Here is a 21,519-nt window from a genome sequence, read left to right on the forward strand (position 1 = left end):
TTGGAGTAAAAAAAGACATTTTTTTTTATAATTTAATATATAATCGTTGTAATTTAACTAATAGCTCATTTATTCATGATAAATAAGTTTAGCAGTTGGCTCTTCAAGGAAGAGTTCAGCATTTAAGAAGATTTCCAGTATCTATTCTTTAATTACTTAAAAAATGTGGTGAATAGCACTGCAACCATTAAGCAATGTTAGAATTAAATATACTTACCTAAATATGCTGGTGTCCCCACCACCGATCTTCTGAATGATTTCTCTCCTATAATCCGCGCATAACCAAAGTCGCATAGTTTTACCTGCGGGAATTCTGCATCGGATGATAGTAGTACGTTCTCTGGCTTCAAATCACAATGCACAATATTTTTGCTATGTAAATGCTTCAAAGCGATCAATATTTGCGTGATTAGGAATTTCGTGACTCGTTCACTCAACCGCCCTCGTTCACTTGACAAAATCATCTCCAACATATCTCCTTTCAATTTCTCCATCACGACGAAAATCCTTTCTGGTGTTTCAAACATCCGTTCTAGATTCACTACGCCGCAATGAGAAATGTTCTGTAGAGGAAAAGGTAGTTAACACAAACAACGTCAAAGATAAAAAACCGAAGATGAAAATGGCAAATGAATCCTAACGCTACAAAACAACAGTAGCCGCTCGAAACTCGCCTTAAGGAGCCTTCAAACCAGGAAATTCGTTCTCCCAAAGGAGGAAGAGGAAGGAGGACGCTTCTTACAATGCTTGATTCTGTAGCACATAACACTCACATACATACCAAAATAAATTTTTATACAAAATATATATTACGTAAAACAGATCTTAGAACGCTTCAAATGGAGGAGGGGTTAACCGCTGTAGAATCAAAACGAATTTAAATATTGACTCACATATTCTTTAGTTACTATTCTATCGAAATATGTAACAAAAAACAAAACAATTAGGGGAATCGGTAGCAGGGCGGTTTAGGTATGAAAGGTTTTGTCTATTTCTTTTATAAAAAGAATATCCAGTTTCGGGTGATACTGACATTCATAGTCTTGAATTTGCATAGAAGCGACAAGTTTGACCTATTGTAACTTTGATCATGTTCTATGTTACAGCCAACATTGTTGCGCATTTTCGTGATTCTAGGATGAACTTAAGGTGATTTTGCAGTAAAATACTAAAAATTATATAATAGTAATATACCATTATTAACGACTGTTTCTACAAAATACGATCTATTGGGAAAGGTGCTAAGAATTCAAATCTGCTCTTAAATTCTCCATATTACTTTATCCCCCATTTGAGTAGATAAGGACAGAAGGTTTGAAAATGCTGGTGCTAGTGGAAATTTTAAAAGGAACAGAGCATGCAAAGACCAAAAAGGTGATGAAGTTGATTTCGAATGGTTCAGTTCAGTGTAAAGAATTTGGCGATCAGTTAAAACTTGCTGGTCCCAATACATGCTGTAAGAAGGAGCCTGCGCCTGCGACTCATGTCGGTAAACCGGACATATTCCCGTGACTAGTCCATGCTTGTATGCAAGGTCTTGATGAATCAGCTTACATACAAGCATTGTACCTGTTCGTGTACTGCACCGGTGCCATTACAGTGCAGGCAGAATTGAGATAGCCCAACGTCTCTAACCCCGAATCACATATTCTGCACTGGTCGTTCTCCACTTGCTCTTTCATTATGAGCTTTTTATCAACTCAGGTGGCAATGACGCCCACCAAATGCAAATCGACAAATGGCTGCCAAAGACAATTCACGTGTTTGCCGTGTAATTCGTTCGACTTCCATTCATCGACCCGCTCTTGGTCGGACTTCCCCCACTCAAAGGATTGAAAGATCGATCCTTTAATTTAAGTGGAGTCAGCCCACAGTCTGCCTTATAGATAGCTGCATACAAGGGACTCGCCTGCTCTTTGCTGTAAAATAAGCACATAGCCAATCGACTCGGCGATGATGTTGTGCCGCCACGTCAGCCACGCCCCTACCACAGATGTCACGAGGCAGGTTCATCCGCTCCACGGCAGAGTTTGGATGATGCATTCGGAATTTGGACATAGTAGTCTGTATCCGCCGCTGGACGTTTTCTAGATCGGTTTTCGTCCACGGCAATATTCCGAATGCATAAGCCAGAGAAGGGATAAATTTATTGTTTGTTTCAAGTATGGAATCTTGAAATTTCATTTCACATACATGCATATTTCGCTCTTGTATGCCTCCTTTGTATTAAATATTTTTAATTATTCAAGTCGCAATCTCTTAACTCGAACAATTTTTCCTGGCAAATTCGACTTAACGAGGTTCCATCCAATCCGATGGCCAATGATACGCAAAACATTATGCACAGACAGTTAATTTGTTCAGTATAAAACACAACAACAAAGTCATCATATTCTCATTGTTTTTATTTACGACAGTAGATTGTACCCACGACAGCAACAGAATCTCACGACAATTTAATGAATTTTGGATGAAGTGAGAAAGCATACAAATAAACACAAACGAACAAAAGATCGAAAACACTTACTTGTAATATGGCCACTTCGTTCTTAAGTTGAGCCTCTTGTTTGGTTGGAAATCGCAATTTGTCGATAACTTTTATGGCCACCTCTCGTTGTGATTTTTTATGGATGCCACCATAAACAACACCAAATTGTCCTGATCCGAGAACTTCGTCTGGAAATATTTGATAAAGTTGCCCCATGTCCTGAACATTTTCCTCGGAATCGCAGCATGATTCTGAAAATGTACGAATAGGGAAAGTGTATATTTCGGAGAAGAAGTAACGAATTCCCATGATTTATGAGGCGCATATCATGTTTTATTTCAAACCGTGTTAAGAAAGCACGAGCTCAATAATCCTATTTATTACCTCACGCCTGCACGGGGCTCAAGTCAGGTAAGTTTCCTCGGAACTTCTTAATGCGAGCAAATTTTATGATAAATGCGTTTTCATTAAGTAACTTTTTCATCTCATGATAAATGTAGCATTGACTACCTTGCGCAATGAACACAAGGTTTGCACGTGCTGGTGGAATGTTTATTAAACAAAGTTTTTTACATAGCGTCAGGACAATAACAACTCTCAATCAAATCTTAATTAAACACCCACCGCCAAAGAATCAGCCTAAGTAATTGAATTGAACTATCTAAATGAACTGCTAATTGTTATGTGCCACTGTGATTTGCAAAAGTTTGAAATGTGTTTAGATTTTAGAATTCACAAATTCTGCAAATGCTTTGTAACCCGATCTAGGCGTGCAAAGTCTTCCGCTGGTAAAAACGGAGTAAGTTGAATTATTAAGCTCGGAATATAGTAATGGATACGTACGTGTATTTGTCACATGCATATATGCCTGTCGAATAGATGTCTCCCAGCTTTTTGCGATATCGGTTCCGATTCCACTGTCAGGAGGTGGGATTCTTACAGGTTCCTCGGTGCAACCTACCATTGGATCTTGCCCGACGAAATAGTCAACATTCGCAGTTCGAATCTCAAAGCAATGATTTTTTTCCTTCGACACATCCTTATTTGTATCTATAGTCAATATTTCACTTAAAGGAATTTCTTTATGGTACTTGCTTCCTTGGTCAGCCATAAACAGTGTAATGGCTTTCGAGTCGAGTCGCCAAAAGTAGCGTTTAACCGTCTTGTCGAGGTTCGTGTAATGGACCAGCCACCCTTCCTTCAAGGCCTGTCCACCTCGTTTTTTTGTATGTTTTACAGATTGAACAATACGCATGAGAGGGATATTTGCACTAGGGGAGAGTGGGGAACCACTCCCGATTTTTGTCGATAGCGGTTCTGATTGTATTCCATCTATGTTCCCGTTTATTTTGGGCATTTCCATATTCCGTCGATTACTGTAGTTTAAGAACGAAGTGTCATCAAAGTCACTGTCGTCAAACTCATCCTTGAAGAAAGAGTCCCGTTCATTACTCACAGCTCCGTCGCTTAAATCTATACTCTGATTCTCTCCAGTACAATCTTGTGGAACCTTTTCAATACACTTTTTATGTGCGTTGTAATGACAATCGCGACACTGAACACCTTGTTTGAAAAGTCCTTTTAAAAGCTTTTTGCAATATTGGCAGACGGTAGGGAAGCGGTAGGTGTGAACCATAAAAGTGTGTGGTATTCTTATTCGACCAGGCATCATAAAGCCTGCAGCACCACCTGTGACTCCGGTGAATACTCCTCCGCCTGCTGTAACACCAATACCAGGACTTGAGCCACCACTTCTGCTTCCAAACGACGGCGAACGGTTTTGGCGATTTAATAGTGGCACTTGCTGGAACGATAAAAATAATATTATACATATTAAGTAGCACGCAAAACATGGGAACATAAAAGCTGTGATTACAAACCAGAACTGGTCAATTTATTATTAGCTTTGATATAATACAAAGCAATTTGCCACATCCACTACGAAGCAAGATAGTGGTCACTTCATATTGTATTGTAACAATTTACGATATCATTTTTAAGGTTTTGTGTAAAACAAAATCAGTTCAATATTTGTCTGCCTTTCTGTCTTTCAGTTTGTCGGTCACACCCAATTTACTCGAGAACGGCCAAAGCTAATGTCACTAGATTTCGTGAAATTATGTAGTCTTAGCATCCAATTAGTTGTACGAATTTATGCTGAGTTTGAAAGGGGGTTTCCGCATATATGGAAAAGTAAAGTGGACATTTTTTTTTCCAGGATATAATTATGTTTCACGTCTAATGAAAGGGTTCAGTTATTACTTGTGGTTGGTCCTCAAATAAAGTAAATAATAGCAAATTAAATTTACAAGAAAACTCTCCTTACATGCATTATAGGGGTATATGTGTGCTTAACATATGTTATATGACGACAATAGTCTGGCGAGTTAGGCTATCGGAGCAGAAATCGTGGTTCAAATCTTGCTGCTGGCAGAGGGATTTGTACCGTGTCGTCTATATTATGCCTCGGTAAATTAACTGGGCTAGATAATAGCAAACTGGTTTATCCAGGTGGTTTTGTAATTGGTTAAATTGAACTGCCGACTAGGGCTATTTCCCGGTGAAAATGAAAAAAGTCATCGATTATTGGTCGGAGTTTGCCCATTATGAAATATTTCTGAAATCTTTATTAAAGTTGAATGTCTTGTAAAATATTTCAAGCAACACTTTATTCTGAAATGTTTCGGGAATCTAGGGCAAAATTAAAAATTTGCGGAAATATTTCAGGTGGCGATGATGTCATGGTTGAAGTCACCGTGGCAATCGTAATTATTTTAATTTTCAGTTAATCAAATATTCTTCTTTTTTTATTTAACTGCAATTGATTAATAATTTTATAAACTTAAATTCACACATTTAAACGCCAAATATCATTGACCCACTTTTGCGCCAGGCAAAAATTTCGTGAAACCAAGTACTTTGTCCAATCTTTTTGCTATTTTTTCAGAGTTTTGTATATTATAGTTTGGCATTGTTTCTATTTCGTTTATATTCTTTTTCAGATTTGATTCCGCAGTTACTTATTAAGGTTTTGTGTAAAACAAAACCTTATTAAAATCGATTCAATGTCTGTCTGTCTGTGAACGAAATTTGGTGGACAGATGAGAACTATGAAATCCCACGCAAACAGCGAGTGGCATAAATTTAGGTGGAGTTTAAAGGGGGGCTCCCCATACATGCAAAGGAGGGATTCAAAAAATTTTTTCACCGGATATAGTTGTGTAGGGTATCAAATGAAAGGTTTCGATTTGCACTTTCCGAGACTGGCATTAGTTTTGGCATAAAGTGCAAAGTGCGTGAGTAAGGAGTCAAAATGTACGCACTTGAAGTGAGACAGGACTCATTTTCGGAAACTACCCAACCTAAAAATCCGAGAAAAATCAGGGTGGTGCGTCTAGATGAAATCTAGGCCTCAAAATATGTCCCATTCCGATATCTGCTCAAATAAACTTACTAATAGTATATAACTACTTTTTAGAAATTTACTGAAAAACCCCCCTTAGATTCATCGTAGCACTTCCGAATTTTGTACCAGCATACGGGACACTATTTCGTATATATGTGCTAAATTTCATGGAAATCAGGCAATTAACGCCAAAGTTATAGCAGTTCAAACTTAGCAATTTCGCGCGAGTTTACTGTTTCCAAAGCCATGCAAATCAGATGCTGACGTCATAATTACCCGGAATAATTGACATTCGCGTGGAATATTAAAGTCACATTTATGAAGAATCTACTTATCTGCAGCCCTTTTTAAGGTTTTGTGTAAAACACTTATGTGAAATCTAATCTTAAAGAGATGTCCCATTCCGGTATCTGCTCAAAAAAATTACTAATATAATAGTATATTATCAACTTTTAGAAATAGACTAAAAAACTCCCCTTAAGTTCATCCTAATTGTACTAAATTTTGCACCGACATAGAGGACAGCCTCGTGCATACACATGCAAACTTTCATGAGAATCCAACTATTATTGGGAAAGTTATAGCAGTTCAAACTTATCACTTTCGTGCTAATTAACAGCATTCTAAGCCATACAAATAAAATGCTGACGTCATAATTAACGAGAATAATTGAAATTCGAGTGAAATATTAAAATTCCATTCAAGAAAAATCTAATTCTCCCTAGCCCTTTTTTATATTTGATGTTGGTTAAATTGTTTTCATTCGCTAATAATATTAACCTGAGGGCGTGAAGCGTATGAGGTTGACCATTATCAACACAGGGCTTTCCATCAAATGATTTATTTAAATCGCTTTCTAGAAAATAGAGGGCAATGGAGTTTTTAGCTATATTACACGGAGCTGTCGTGCACTCGTCGCTCCTCACATCGTTTCCTTTTTCTTCAGCCTTCGATTCAGAAGCGGGGTCGGCTCGTGGTGATCGGTTTCGTCATTTTATTTTATCAAATGCCTGATCAGAATGTAATCGCGAGACCTTTAAATCCCCATCCAGCTTATCAAGCCACCATTGTTTTGGCCGGCTTTTTGGTTGCTTACCATTGCTTTCGATGTTCTGATCAATACTGGTTGTTGAATTCTCGTTGGCGTGAATTACGTGACCACACCATCGAAAACGCCTCTCTTGCAGTTTTTCCACGATCGATGCAAACCCATATCGATCGCGGATATTCTCATTTCAGACGTAATCAAAACTTGTCACGCCACCAGTGCAATTACCGCAAGACGCCATTCATTGTCATTTATAGTCGGCCAACACTCAGAACTATAGAGAAGAGCAGACGGACGATATTGCAGTAAATTTTAGATTTGGGACGTGCGCTGATACGTCGATCACAAAGAACACCAGTTGAGGAATGCCACTTCATCCAGGTTGCATTAATGCGTGAAACAATTTCATTATGCAGTTCTCCATTGGCTGATATCGTTGACTCGAGATTTTTAAATCGCTGAGTTCTGGCAATGGCAGTAACCTGCCGAGAACTGAATGATTTCAATATCTCGGGTCAATGCTATAAGCCAATGGAGAACTACGTTATGCTCCTCACATAGGGAAACACAAAACCTTTTATACCTGAAGCGTCAAGCTTCCGGTTTCCCGACTTGTTATTATGTATACTTATTTTAAATTACTTTACATTTTATAATTTTCATATTATTTGCATATTTTTCCCTAAGTTTTTAGTAGTATTCGGTTTTATAACTTTCTGCCCCAAATTTCCTTTTCATTCCTCAAATGTCAAGCTTCCGGCTTCCAGCTTGCTCTACATCTATCCTTTTTTAAGGTTTCAAACAAAGTCTTATTTAAATCGGTTTGCTATCTGCCTGCCCGTCCGTATATCTGTTTGCCCATCTGTCACACCCGAAATTTGGTTGAAAGGTGACAACTGTGAATTTTCTTGCAAGTAGTGAGTAACATTGCTCTAGGTTGAGTCTAAGGGGTGTAATTTTCTTTTTCACCAAATATAGTCGTGCGGAGTATCAAATGAAAGGTCTCGATTAGTACTATCGAAGCCGATCTAAGTTTGAACATTGGTTGAAAAGAGGATGAGTGCGGCGGTCCGAAGCGGGTCAATCAAAAACCCGTTCTCTGAAACTATCCAACCGAATAAACTGAAAAAGTTATGGCAATCCATTCACATAGTATCTAAGCCTCAAATTACTGCTACTTTATTCTAGAATTACCAACTTTTGTAGTAGTATAGGCTATATCAGTGAGTTTAAGTTTGTTGTAAATCACACTGTCACGAACAATCTTATATGAGTCAAACTTGTCTTTGTGCAAATTTATTGCAATCTAACACTTTAAACGTTAGCATCACACTAAAATAAATAATCTGACAGATTAAATGCATAAACATTACTAGCTAAGTACAAATGCCCATTCAAATATTCTCATATAATAGACATACAAAACCTCAAGAACATTGTGTTAAAATTTCAATTCGATCGGAAAAAATTGACGAAGTTATGAGGAATTCAACGTCCGTTGCTCTAGGCCGGGTCTTTTAGTCTGCAAAACTTTAAATCGCTTTTTCTAAACTTGCTATTTTAATTTTTTTTTTAAATATGGGGTGCTAAGTCCGCATCAACTTAATGCCGGACCGAACCAAATAGAAAGCAACTTACTCCCTCTTTTTTTGTAGTCCATGCACCCCTTGTTTAGGGCTTAGTACCCAAACTTTAAAAAAATATCCTCACATTTTTTTGCTCCTTTTTAAAACTCAATATCTACTGTCCAAATCGTTTTGAAACGTTGCTTGTTTTTATTTAATATTTTTTTATTTTAAATTTGTTTAAATTAGCCGATTTTTCAGCAAAAATCGGGTTTTTGGCCTCCAAGTGCCACGGAAAAAAATCCTCACTGAGTTACTTCGAGAACTATCTCCTTTATCGAATGCATTGTGATTTTTATGTTCCGGGTGATTCTATCGCGAGACATTTCCCGAAGTGCCTCCAACGATTAACAGTCACACATTCAATTTTAAATTTTTTGCAATAGAAATTTCGAAAAATATTGTTGGGTTGTTCACTATTATATGGAAATTGACTAAATAAGTTTGCACATCAGCATTCGCAAAAAAAAATCGTAAAAGCATCCAACGTTTTCACCGAATTAACCTTAACCTTTCATATAATACTCCACATGACTGGGCTCAATGAAAATAATAATAATCAGAACGCAAATGCCAGTGAAGGAATAGCAAGCACATTCACCGCCCCCATCTCATTCTTCCCTTTTAGCTCTAAACGTCCGAGAAATTCGAACAAGAAAACCTCCTTCAAATTACCAATTAAAGCACTCAATCTTCGCGATACCAACATATTATATCACCCTTTCATTACTGCCTCCCGCGAATTTACTAGGTCCAGATCATTGCGTACTGATCCCCCGATCGATAATGCTCCATGTTCCTTATGATTTTATAGAGAAGTTATCCATCTTTCATGTGCAGGCTTCCTTTTCCAGAGAAGGTAGATATTTCGCGCAGTGAAAAAGGCTAGAAATTCCTCCGTCCGATGACCTGGTTTATTCTATGTGCCATGGTAAGCCATTATATACGAGTACCTAATCAACTAATTTCCAATACATTATAGTTTTGCAAATTCCAGCGTTGTTCCGACAACTACAGTATCAGAATGAAAATGGACTGTCTTATGGACAACATATAAAATGCGACATAAATATTGGCGGAAATTCACTTCAGTACAATAGGATTTAGGATAGACAGGATCTGGTAAATTGGCATTTAAATTATAGAAACGAATGCAATAAAAACGAAATTTTCAAAATGAACCCTTTTATTCCAAAAAATAATCAATGTACATCAAAATACAATTACAAAAAAATAGGTAAATTGGTTTTCATTGTAAAAAAATGTGGAATTATAATATATAATTTTTCGATTTGATACAGAAGGGGGAAGTGGATTACTATATAATTTAGAGCCACAGTGACCAGACCATATCTAACAATGCTAAAATCTTTAACTTTCTTGAGTTCTTATTATCCATCACCATGCAGGGATATAGAAAAAATATTCCAAGAATATATAGAAAAACAATCCTTTGATACTTATGCTTAAAATATAGGTATCCTTAAAAATTATGTTAAGTAAATGGGCGGAATATTTGTCATTATTATAATTCACGAGAACTCAATCTGTGCAATACCTTACATTTTGCTCTTTGAAATAATTATAATTTAATGCGAAATCACGAAATGTTATAAACTTGTCAGCTTGACCGACCGACTGCTAATTTTTGGCAAAAATAAACAATTAAACTTAATCACTTTAATTGCAAATTTGGAAAACTGATTCGTACTAGGGAAATGTGATGCAAATTTTACATGCAAAAAAAACTGTTGAAAAAATGGAATGTCTCGAATTGTTGAGGGTTTTAGGGTTTTAATTCGTTATATCGTTCATAAGTTGTTGCATCTTTCTTACCAATGATGATCCCGTATTTGATTGTTCCTCGGAAATTAAAGAATTTGATGAGCCGCCCGAAGGACTTCTTGGGGGCTGCAGAGTAGATGAACGTCGAGTATTGTCTATTCTGTTGCAATTATTAGGAATTTTAACAACACATCGTTTGTGATAGTTTTGTCCACAACCTGTAATGAAGGAAAAAGTAAATTAATTTTTAGGTCAAATATTTAGCGCAATTAAGTAGCAGTAAAAGGCATAATTTTGGGTAGTTTAACATTTTTTTCCGTATATAGCCGTGTTGGGTGCCAAATGATAAATCCTAATTAGTACCGGCGGCGTAACATGAATGGGATGCAGTTGGCCTGTCAGTTTTGATTGTTCAGGTGGTCCATGATCGAATGAAAAATGATTCGGCCAACCGGCTAGACATGTTTGTTTAGGCTTTATCGTGCTCACACACAAAAATATCGCAAATTCTCGTCTGAATTGTCCAGAATTAAACTAATGATGTTGCAGCTTGCCGGTACGTGGATGGTGCTTTTAGTTGAACGGCGGCTGGGTGCATTGCGGGCTTTTCTGGCGAAACAGATAGGTCGAAATGCACGTGGATGGATGGCTTAACGTTAGATGAGCTGGAGCTAAGGCTTTTCTTATTATTTAGATTATATTTTTTGTGTGAGAATATTTGTGCGCACGATGGTTCCATTTGCACCTGCCTTGTAGTGTATATGCTTTGAGATTGTCATTTCAATAAGACACTGACATTCTATTCTTTAGTGTGCTGCAAATTTACCGGTAAATGGCAACTTTCATCTGTTAAAACTTTGTTCATAAAAATGAGATTTCCAACACAACAAATGATGTTCCACATCATGACCTGTGGTACCACAAAATATTATGATTCTGGAAGGATATTACGCGAGGTTTTAGAACAAATTTACAAACTAGACTAATATACATTTATGAACTTTATTTGGACAGATATCGAAATGGAGGGAGTTTTGAGAACTATAGCGCCGGTTGGGTAGTTCGTGAATGTAGGCCATTATAATAAATGATCTTAGACTTTTAGTATTCAGTTATGTGGTCTGTTGAGAATCGATTAAATTGGAGCTCCCAAGCGACTGGAATGAATAGACTGGTATTTATTTACTAGAACAGAAAAAAAAGTATACTCTAATATGATGTGGTTTGAGCCCCTTCTGAGGCATAGAGTAATACTTTATCTTCCAGTAGGACAACGATACAAAGTTTACCTCCTTCTCGACACGAGAATGGCCATTATATAATGTCCCGCACCGATTCTATATACCTCCCAAATCGATAGCTTTAACCTGGTTAAACAACTGTAGGATTTACTGAAACTACAGGCCCATATACGGCACATCTCCTCAAAAAATTGTAGGAAGCTAGAAAGGAAATTTCGCCCAATTTGATTCAACAACTCTCCAATTCGATGCAGTATTGTCTGTAACTGCGTACATAACATTAAAATTGAAATCCGAATTTGGTGGTGTTTAATTAAAATCCATTCATTTTTCTTACTGCGTCAATACTGCACTCGGTTATGCTTTCTTTCCCTTCATTGTGTGTATGTGACCTAATTTCTTTTTTGCTTGAAGTCAAGTACATTCATAACAAAGTACCCTCTAAGACTTTTTGCCACATTTTTTGAAATCATAATTTTTCCGATTCCAAAAACAACTTATTGTGATTAAAGGGCGTGTGATATACTGGCAGACAGACTGATAATGAATCGATTCTACTAAAATTTTATTTGCCACAAAGCATTAAAAATGGCAAAGTGAATTAATGGAGAACCTACGATCCATTCTATCTGAAGCGCAAAATTTAACATAAACATCAAAGCTTGAAAGTATTTATTAAAACCTAATGAGAGTTGACCTACTTATGGAACCATCCGCACCGTCGGCATCTTTTAACGACCGGCATAAACCCTGGTTCTAAATAATAATAAACGAAGATGCATCTGCGCATCTTCTTTCCTCCGTATGACCCTTATAAATATTTCGGTCTTTATCATTTGCCATATCTCGTCATACCCGACTCAGGTCAAATGTTTTCTTTCACAACATGTCCTGTTGTTGAATAATAAACGAAGGTGCATTTGCGCATCCTCGCCGCTCACCTGACCCTAATAAAAGGATTGGATTTTACGCAGATAAGAAGGATTTTTCGTAGATAAGAACCATATGTTAATATGTGTTATGTATTAGATAGTTTCATAGAAGATAAGGAACATATGTATATTATGTAAATAATTTTAAGGAAATATAAATACGAGGTGACCGAGAAGGAACCTCAGTCTTGTTTCGATATTACAATAGTCTTGTTTCTATATCGCAGTACGGAAGTAGTAAAAGAAACAAATGTGTAACAAATACACACTACGTGTTGTTACTTAACTGGCGCAGTCGGTTCGCGGTTTAACCGTGAAAAAGAATCTCGTTCGTAAGTTGTTTTTTTTTGGTCTTTGTGCGACGACAAGAAACCGGGAAGATCGAGAAACTGGAAGAATTATTAGAAAAAAAAATTCGATTCAGTCCAAATAAAAACAAACAAGTCGGGAAACCGGAAGCTGGACGCTTCAGGTACGAAAGGTTTTGTGTATTTCTTAGTACGTAGCACGTAATATATCCATATATTATGTGAGAGTATCCACTTTCGGGTGATATTGACATTCATAGTCTTCAATTTTGAAAGAAGCAACAAATTTGAGGTATTATAACTTTGTTAGTATAATAATAGTGCAATTTCCACCAAACTTGGTAAGATCATGCTCTTTATTATAGCCTATATCACTGCATGGTACTAGGATGAACTTAAGGGGGGTTTCTAACCAATTACAAAAAATTGCAGTAATATACTATTATTAACTTTATTTAAACAGATATCGGCATCGAAGGTATTTTGGAGCCCAGGCACCATATAGTGGCAGCCTCCTGATTTTTTTCAGATTTTTCGGTTTGGTAGTTTATGAGAATGGCCCCCTTAAAGAAGTGATCACTTTCAACCCCCGCGCTCCCCACGCTTCCAACGAATGTCAAAACTAAGATCGGCCTTGAAAAATACTAATCGAGACCTTTAATTTGATATTTCTTCTTCTTCTCTGTTGACTATATTTGATGAAAAAAAAATTTACACCTCCCTTTTGCATGTATGGGGACTCCCCCTTAAATTCGACGGAAAAGGATATAATTCACTGTATTCGTGAGCGTTCACACGTTTTGTGTTTACACAAAACCTTAAAAAGGACTAGGGAGAATTAAATTCTTCTTGAATGGAATTTTAATATTTCACTCGAATTTCAATTATTCTCGTTAATTATTAAGTTTGAACTGCTATAACTTTCCCAATAATAGTTGGATTTTCATGAAACCTGATATGTGTATGCACGAGGCTGTCCTCTATGTCGGTGCACTTAGTACACTTAGGATGAACTTAAGGGGAGTTTTTAGTCTATTTCTAAAAGTTGGTAATATACTATTAGTAAATTTTTTGAACAGATACCGGAATGGGAAATCTCTCGAAGATTAGATTTCACATAAGTGTTTTACACAAAAGCTTAAAAAGGGCTGCAGATAAATAGATTCTTCATAAATGTGACTTTAATATTCCACGCGAATGTCAATTATTCCAGGTAATTATGACGTCAGCATCTGATTTGCATGGCTTTGGAAACAGTAAACTCGCGCGAAATTGCTAAGTTTGAACTGCTATAACTTTGGCGTTAATTGCCTGATTTCCATGAAATTTAGCATATATATACAGAATATTGTCCCCTATAATAATAATAATAATAATCGTAATAAGTCCCAAGCCCGGTTGTGACAGGAGGAGGGATGGATAGCTTCAGTCTGAATGGCTGTACGCCACCGCAGCGTCTCAGGGGGTAGGTGAGGAAAGTGCAGGAACTTTGCAGACTTGCAGATTACTCACTAAGGAAGCTATCTACACACCTGGCAGCTAGGGATAAAATGCATCACCAAAAATGAGAAGAAGGAGAAATTTAAGGTCCGGTACGGATAACCGGCGGGAGTCGTCTGACTTGGTGACTGGGTCGGGCTCTCGTAATGGACAGCACGGCGTCGAAACCGCTAGTCGTGGGGCGGTTCGACGTCTAGGCGCCACGACGACCAGGAGCACAGCTCCGCCTGCTGCAACTGTTTCGCCACAACCTGTGGCGACCACTTCAGCAGGTTCGCGTAGGAAGCGGATGAAATGGACTGAAGAAATGAACCTCTTCATCATCCGCTCCTACTACGAAATAACGGCGGGGGCGGGTACAACATCTTACCGCCCCTTGTTGCACCAGAGATTCGTCGAGCGTTTCCCGCAATTCGCGCACGTGACTGTGCAGCGAGTCGCAGACCAGTACCGCTTTATTACTCGCAGCGACACAATCCCGGCCACCATCAGGGAACGTGTTCGACTTGAAGTCATCGGGGAAACTGGTGACCGAGAGTCGATGGGGGCAGAGGCGGCGGCATCAACAACACCACGCCGCACTGCTGGCAACAGGTTCAGTACTCGCCGAAGCACTCTTCTCCACCGTCCAGCTGAGGTTTCCGCTGAGGTTCGGGACGAATTCCAAAGAGCGTGTATAGAATTCTCGGATATGGATCCTTTGCATAGACCAGGCATTCCCAGGCTCTATGCATCTCCAGCAACTCCGGGAATTCTATCTCAAATCAATGATGAGATTGCATCTCGACTGTGTGCTGATATGTCGCTGCTGCAACTACAATCACTTGTGTATTGTGGTGCAGTTGCGGCTATCAGATTGCACGGTCAGAAGATTCGCTTTCGTGTTATTGGTTTGAGTGACAAAAGAGATCCACCATGGAAAATTCGTCTGGAACGTCGGCGGGACTCACTAAGGCAGGACATTGCTAGACTGATTCAGATCAGCACTGGCAATGCCAGCCGACGGGTGAGAAACAAAGTGCAGAGGGTTTACCGGAACTATGCCATCCCCTGTGAGACACCCGTTGTTGAAATTCTGGACACACTAAAACAGAAACTTTCTGTCATATGCAGTCGGTTACGGCGGTATGGCGAAAGTTATTCCAGACGTGTCCAGAATGCAACATACGCGAGGAACCAGCGGAGCTTTTTCAGATCTCTCAACGAATCCCAACAGAGCGCCCAGACAATACAGTTCTCGGTGACGGAAGCGAAAGAGTATTGGGGTGGACTTTGGGGGTTACCTGCCCAGCATGCTGAGCATGCTGAGTGGATCACCGCCGAAGGCACCCGCCATGTCAATACACCTGGCATGAATTTCGCGGATGTTACCGAAGAGGAAGTTCGAGGAGCCATAAACAGCTCGAAGAACTGGAGGGGCCCAGGTCTGGATCGGGTGCAGAATTTCTGGTATAAGAAATTTACCAGCGTACACAGTCGGTTGGCACGCAGTATAAATGAGGTCATGAGTCGGCCGGAGGAATTTCCACCTTTCCTCACTGCGGGGATTACCTACCTTATCCCTAAGAAGGACACGGTGCAGGACCCCGCAGACACAAGACCGATCACTTGCTTACCAACCCTCTACAAATTCATCACGTCCATTATTAGTGGAAGGATCAATGCGCACCTCGAGACCAACAACATTCTGTCCGAGGAGCAGAAGGGCTGCCGAGTTGGGTCAAGGGGTTGCAAAGAGCAACTCATTATCGACTCGGTAGTTGTAGGACAAGCAACTAGAGGCCAAAGAAACCTCTTCAGTTGCTATATCGATTATGCCAAGGCTTTTGATAGCGTTCCGCATACCTGGCTAATCGATATCCTACATCTGTATCGCATTGATCCGAAACTAATAAAGTTTTTGGCGACAGTCATGGAAGGGTGGCATACCACCTTATCAGTCCGTACATCTGAGGGTGCTAATACCTCAGAGCCCATCCGTATACGGAGGGGCATCTTCCAGGGGGATTCATTGAGTCCTCTTTGGTTTTGTATGGCACTGAACCCCCTTTCATGGCTACTGAATGATGCTAGAGGGCATGGTTTTGCAATAAAATATGGCCTACGTGCTAAGTGCGAACTGACACACTTGATGTACCTAGATGACATCAAGCTGTATGCTGGTACTGACAACCATCTTAGAAGTCTGTTGAGAATAATAGACATGTTCAGCCGTGATATTCGGATGGAGTTTGGATTAGACAAATGTCGAATCCAAGCCATCCGCAAAGGTCATCACGAGCCGCATGCCGGGCATAGCATTGGTGACCTCCACATCGAAGCTATGACCGAGACAGACTTCTACAAGTACCTAGGAATTCTGCAAGGAACCCATGCTCGAGTTGGTGATCTGAAGGAAGCTCTGCTGTCCGAATTCCTGCGACGTGTAAAGCTGGTGCTGAAATCGCATCTCTCGGGGAAAAATAAAATAGGCGCGTTGAATGTATTCGCTATCCCTTCACTGGCTTATGCATTCGGAATATTGCCGTGGACGAAGACCGACCTGGAAAACGTCCAGCGGCGGATACGGACAACTATGTCCAAATTCCGAATGCATCACCCAAAGTCTGCCGTGGAGCGGATGAACCTGCCTCGTGACATCGGAGGTAGGGGAGTGGTTGACGTGGCGGCACAACATCATCGCCAAGTCGACTCGCTGCGCGCTTATTTTTACAGCAAAGAGCAGGCGAGTCCCTTGCATGCGGCTGTCTGTAAGGCAGACTGTGGACTGACTCCACTTAACTTGAAGGATCGATCTTTCAATCCTCTGAGTGGGGTGAAGTCGGACCAAGAGCGGATCGAGGAATGGAAGTCGAAGGCAATGCACGGTAAGCACGTGAATTGTCTTTGGCAGCCATTTGTCGATTTGCACCTGTCGAACAGATGGCTGTGTGCTGGGGAGCTCTTTGCTGAGACGGAGGGGTTCATGTGTGCCATTCAGGATGGCGTGGTCGCCACCCGAGCTTATAAAAAGCTCATCAAGAAAGAACGGGTGGAGAACGACCAGTGCAGAATGTGTGGTTCGGCGTTAGAGACGTTGGACCATCTCATTTCTGGCTGTACTGTTATGGCACCGGTGCAGTACATCACCAGGCATAATGCTGTATGTAAGGTTATCCATCAAAACCTTGCATACAAGCATGGGCTGATCACGGGGACATGTCCGGTTTACCGATACGAGCCGCAAGCAGTACTTGATAGTTCTGCTTACAGCATGTATTGGGACAGGCAAGTTCTGACTGATCGCCATACCGCACACAACAAGCCTGACGTACTGTTAGTTGACAAGACAGGTCGCTCCGCGTATATTATTGATGTTGCTATCCCCCATAATAGCAACATTGAACGGAAATACGTGGAGAAGAAGGTGAACTATGAGCCATTGGCTCGTGAAATCAAAGAAATTTGGCGTCTCGAGCGGGTGGTTGTAGTTCCCATAATATTGTCAGCTACAGGTATTGTACCTAAATCCCTCACGGCTTCCCTTGATGTCCTGGGACTTTCGCACAGTCTGGTTCAAACCATGCAGAAGTACACCATTCTGCATACGTGCTCGATGTTGCGGGGAGTACTCGACGGATTCTCCCACTGAAACAAAAAAAAAAAAAACCTACCACCGGCCACCACCACCAGTGCCCCTTTAGTTTTTAAGTAGGTAGGATCGTCCGAGCCTAAATGCTTGGCACTTAGTGCTAGTATTAGGTAAAATCCGGCATCTGCCGAGATTGTGATAACTCGGAAGTAATAATAATAATAATCCCCTATGCTGGTACAAAATTCGGAAGTCCTAGGATGAATTCAAAGGGGGTTTTTCAGTAAATTTCTAAAAAGTAGTAATATACTATTAGTAAGTTTATTTGAGCAGATATCGGAATGGGACATATTTTGAGGCCTAGATTTCATCTAGGCGCACCACCCTGATTTTTTTTGGATTTTTAGGTTGGGTAGTTTCCGAAAATGAGTCCTGTCTCACTTCAAGTGCGTACATTTTGACCCATTGCTCACGCATTTTGCAATTTATGCCAAAACTAATATCAGTTTCGGTAAGTACAAATCGAGACCTTTCATTTGATACCCTACACAACTATATCCGGTGAAAAAAAATTTTGAATCCCTCTTTTGCATGTATGGGGAGGCCCCCTTTAAACTCCACCTAAATTTATGCCACTCGCTGTATGCGTGAGAATTCATAGTTGCCATCTGTCCGCCAAATTTCGTTCGGATCGGTTTAGCCGTTTTGGAGAAAAATGCGTGTGACAGACAGACAGACAGACATTGAATCGATTTTAATAAGGTTTTGTTTTACACAAAACCTTAAAAATGGATTGCTAGATCCAATCAAAACAGAAAACACGTTTATCTTGACGACAAATATAAAAGGATTTTCCAAATAATAAGTTAGATTTGAGATATGTAGTTGATAAACATAATTCTAACACACACCCTCAACGACAGAAAAAGCTAAGAAAACATCACAATATTTACAGGGATACTGGTGGTGATGCTAACAATATTCCCAGTTCTGGTTAGAACACAAATCACGATAAATGTATTCTTAGCATAATCACTGGAAACCCAAACAATTGTACTTTGATTGAAAACACACAAGAATCAATCACCCAAATTTCAAATACAATGTTTTTGTTAATAAATATTAAAGATAAGTATTCACAAACATTTTGTAACGAATCAAAATCTGTATACATAGAGTCTAAAAATTTCTTATTACAATCAAATAACTGTATTTTCTCTTGAGAACAACAATTAGCAATTATATACCTACTTTGAAACCTCAATTGTATCCTATGACGAACATAAGTTATATGGAACCAATTTCCATGCATTATATCCAAAACTTAGAAAATAAGACAGTAAATTTGTTAAACATAACTAAATTGGAAACACTTAAGGAAAATAATTTTAACTTATCAGTAGCCATATCATTACCCATAATCGTATTCGCCTTCATTATGATAATACTTTTCGTAAAATTTGTTTGTAAGAAAAAATCTGTAAAAATAACCATAAACAGTAACAGACAAAGTTGAGGACAACTTCAATCTTAAGGAGGGAGGAGTTATGGAACCGTCCGCACCGTCGGCATCTTTTAACGACCAGCATAAACCCTGGTTCTAAATAATAATAAACGAAGATGCATCTGCGCATCTTCTTTCCTCCGTATGACCCTTATAAATATTTCGGTCTTTATCATTTGCCATATCTCGTCATACCCGACTCAGGTCAAATGTTTTCTTTCACAACATGTCCTGTTGTTGAATAATAAACGAAGGTGCATTTGCGCATCTTCGCCGCTCACCTGACCCTAATAAAAGGATTGGATTTTACACAGATAGGAAGGATTTTTCGTAGATAAGAACCATATGTTAATATGTGTTATGTATTAGATAGTTTCATAGAAGATAAGGAACATATGTATATTATGTAAATAATTTTAAGGAAATATAAATACGAGGTGACCGAGAAGGAACCTCAGTCTTGTTTCGATATTACAATAGTCTTGTTTCTATATCGCAGTACGGAAGTACTAAAAGAAACAAATGTGTAGCAAATACACACTACGTGGTGTTACTTAACTGACCTTTCAGAGAATATTTTCTTAAAGTTCAATTGAAAACCAGCCTTGACGAAGAATCCAGCAAATCCCTAAAACCTCTGCAAGTCTATAAGAAGTTTACTTCATTGCAAACAAGAAAGCATTCAGGTATACATTGAAATGAAGCCAAAATATTATATTCAATTTTCATATAATAAAATCAAACTTAAACCGCAATTGTCTAAAAAATATATATATATTTCAATCAATAATTGGCTTAACATATCAGCTTCGTAGAGTGATAATCTACAGATCAAAGGATTTGTGAAATTCAATATTCACAACAATTCGGAGTAGCTCGACGCTTCAGGTATAAAGGTTTTGTGTCTTATGTGAGCAATTCTCAATTCACGCTTTTCCATTCCATAGCTAAGAATGCAAAATTTTCGATCATCATTGCCAAACAAAATATGCATATACACATATATATAAATGACATAAATATTGTACTCAAAACTGACCTTACGCATCTTAATGCCATTTCCATTTTACTCTGTGCAAGAAAGCATATATAAGTACACATACGTTTAACTTAGTGAACACTACCCGCAAATTTCACTAACATATAAAAATCCACACATGCCTGTCTCTAGTAATTGATACTGATATTAAAACTAAAAACGAAAAGCTGGATCCTTCCGCTCATATAAGTTCACTTCATATCATGATGACGTCATACACGTCCCAGAGTTCAGTAAATTTACGTGAAACGCTGGATTGCATTCAAACTTTCCATTATGTCCTGTATTATCAACTAAACTGGTGCCAAATCTTGTACTTGCAGGTTGAACTTAAGGGGGGCTTTCGGGTAAGTTTCCAAAATATGGTAATATACTATTATTATTTTTTTTTAGCAGATATCGGAATGTGTCTATCGGAGTGGGGTATACTTTGAGGCGTAGATTTTGTATAGATGCATCACTGTGATTTTTCGCAGAAGTTTCGGCTGGGTAGATTTAAGAACGAGACCTGTTTCACTTTCTAGAGCCCTCACTCCACTATGTTTCACCTAATGTCAGAAATATGATTAGTTTCGGAAAGAGCCTTTTCGATTCATGTTAATGTTACCATATTCTGGGAAAAAATTTACACCCTCCTTTCACATGTATGAGGAGCCCCATTCAAACTCTCCACAAAATAGCACTACCGGAGTAAATCGGGTGTGACAGCCAGACAGACGGACAGGCGGACAGACATACATTGAATGGATTTTAATAAGGTTTTGTTTCATAAAACTTTAAAAAGTGATGTTATTTCCACAGGAAACTAATCCATTGTAGTAAATTTACAGGGAAAAGACAACTTTGAGCTGCTGTAACTTTATCAGTAATATCAAACTGGGGGTATCATGCTTCATACTATAGTCTACATTACTGCAAATTTTTATAACTCTAGGCTAAAGTTAATGTCGGTTTCTAGTCAATTTGCCCAAAAACATAATCTTATACAACTATTAACTTAATTTGAGTAGATATCGATGTGGAGAGTATTTTGAGGCTTGGACACTGTATAGAGGCAATTTTGGGATTTTTT

General features: G+C 38.8%; 1 protein-coding gene across 1 annotated transcript in view; it reads right to left on the reverse strand.

The window, feature by feature from the left end:
• LOC119651044 (serine/threonine-protein kinase D3) overlaps window positions 1–21,519 on the reverse strand; it is a 122,618-nt gene that overhangs the window by 26,940 nt on the left and 74,159 nt on the right. The window contains exons 5-8 of the mRNA XM_038054366.1: window positions 10,404–10,570; window positions 3,332–4,292; window positions 2,528–2,739; window positions 218–563 (exon numbers count right to left, since the gene is read on the reverse strand). Coding sequence (XP_037910294.1) covers window positions 218–563; window positions 2,528–2,739; window positions 3,332–4,292; window positions 10,404–10,570 — 1,686 coding nt within the window. The remainder of the gene's footprint in view (window positions 1–217; window positions 564–2,527; window positions 2,740–3,331; window positions 4,293–10,403; window positions 10,571–21,519) is intronic.

This window comes from Hermetia illucens, chromosome 3 (genome assembly GCF_905115235.1).
Source record: "Hermetia illucens chromosome 3, iHerIll2.2.curated.20191125, whole genome shotgun sequence".
In the NCBI taxonomy this organism is placed as follows: Eukaryota; Metazoa; Arthropoda; class Insecta; order Diptera; family Stratiomyidae; genus Hermetia; species Hermetia illucens.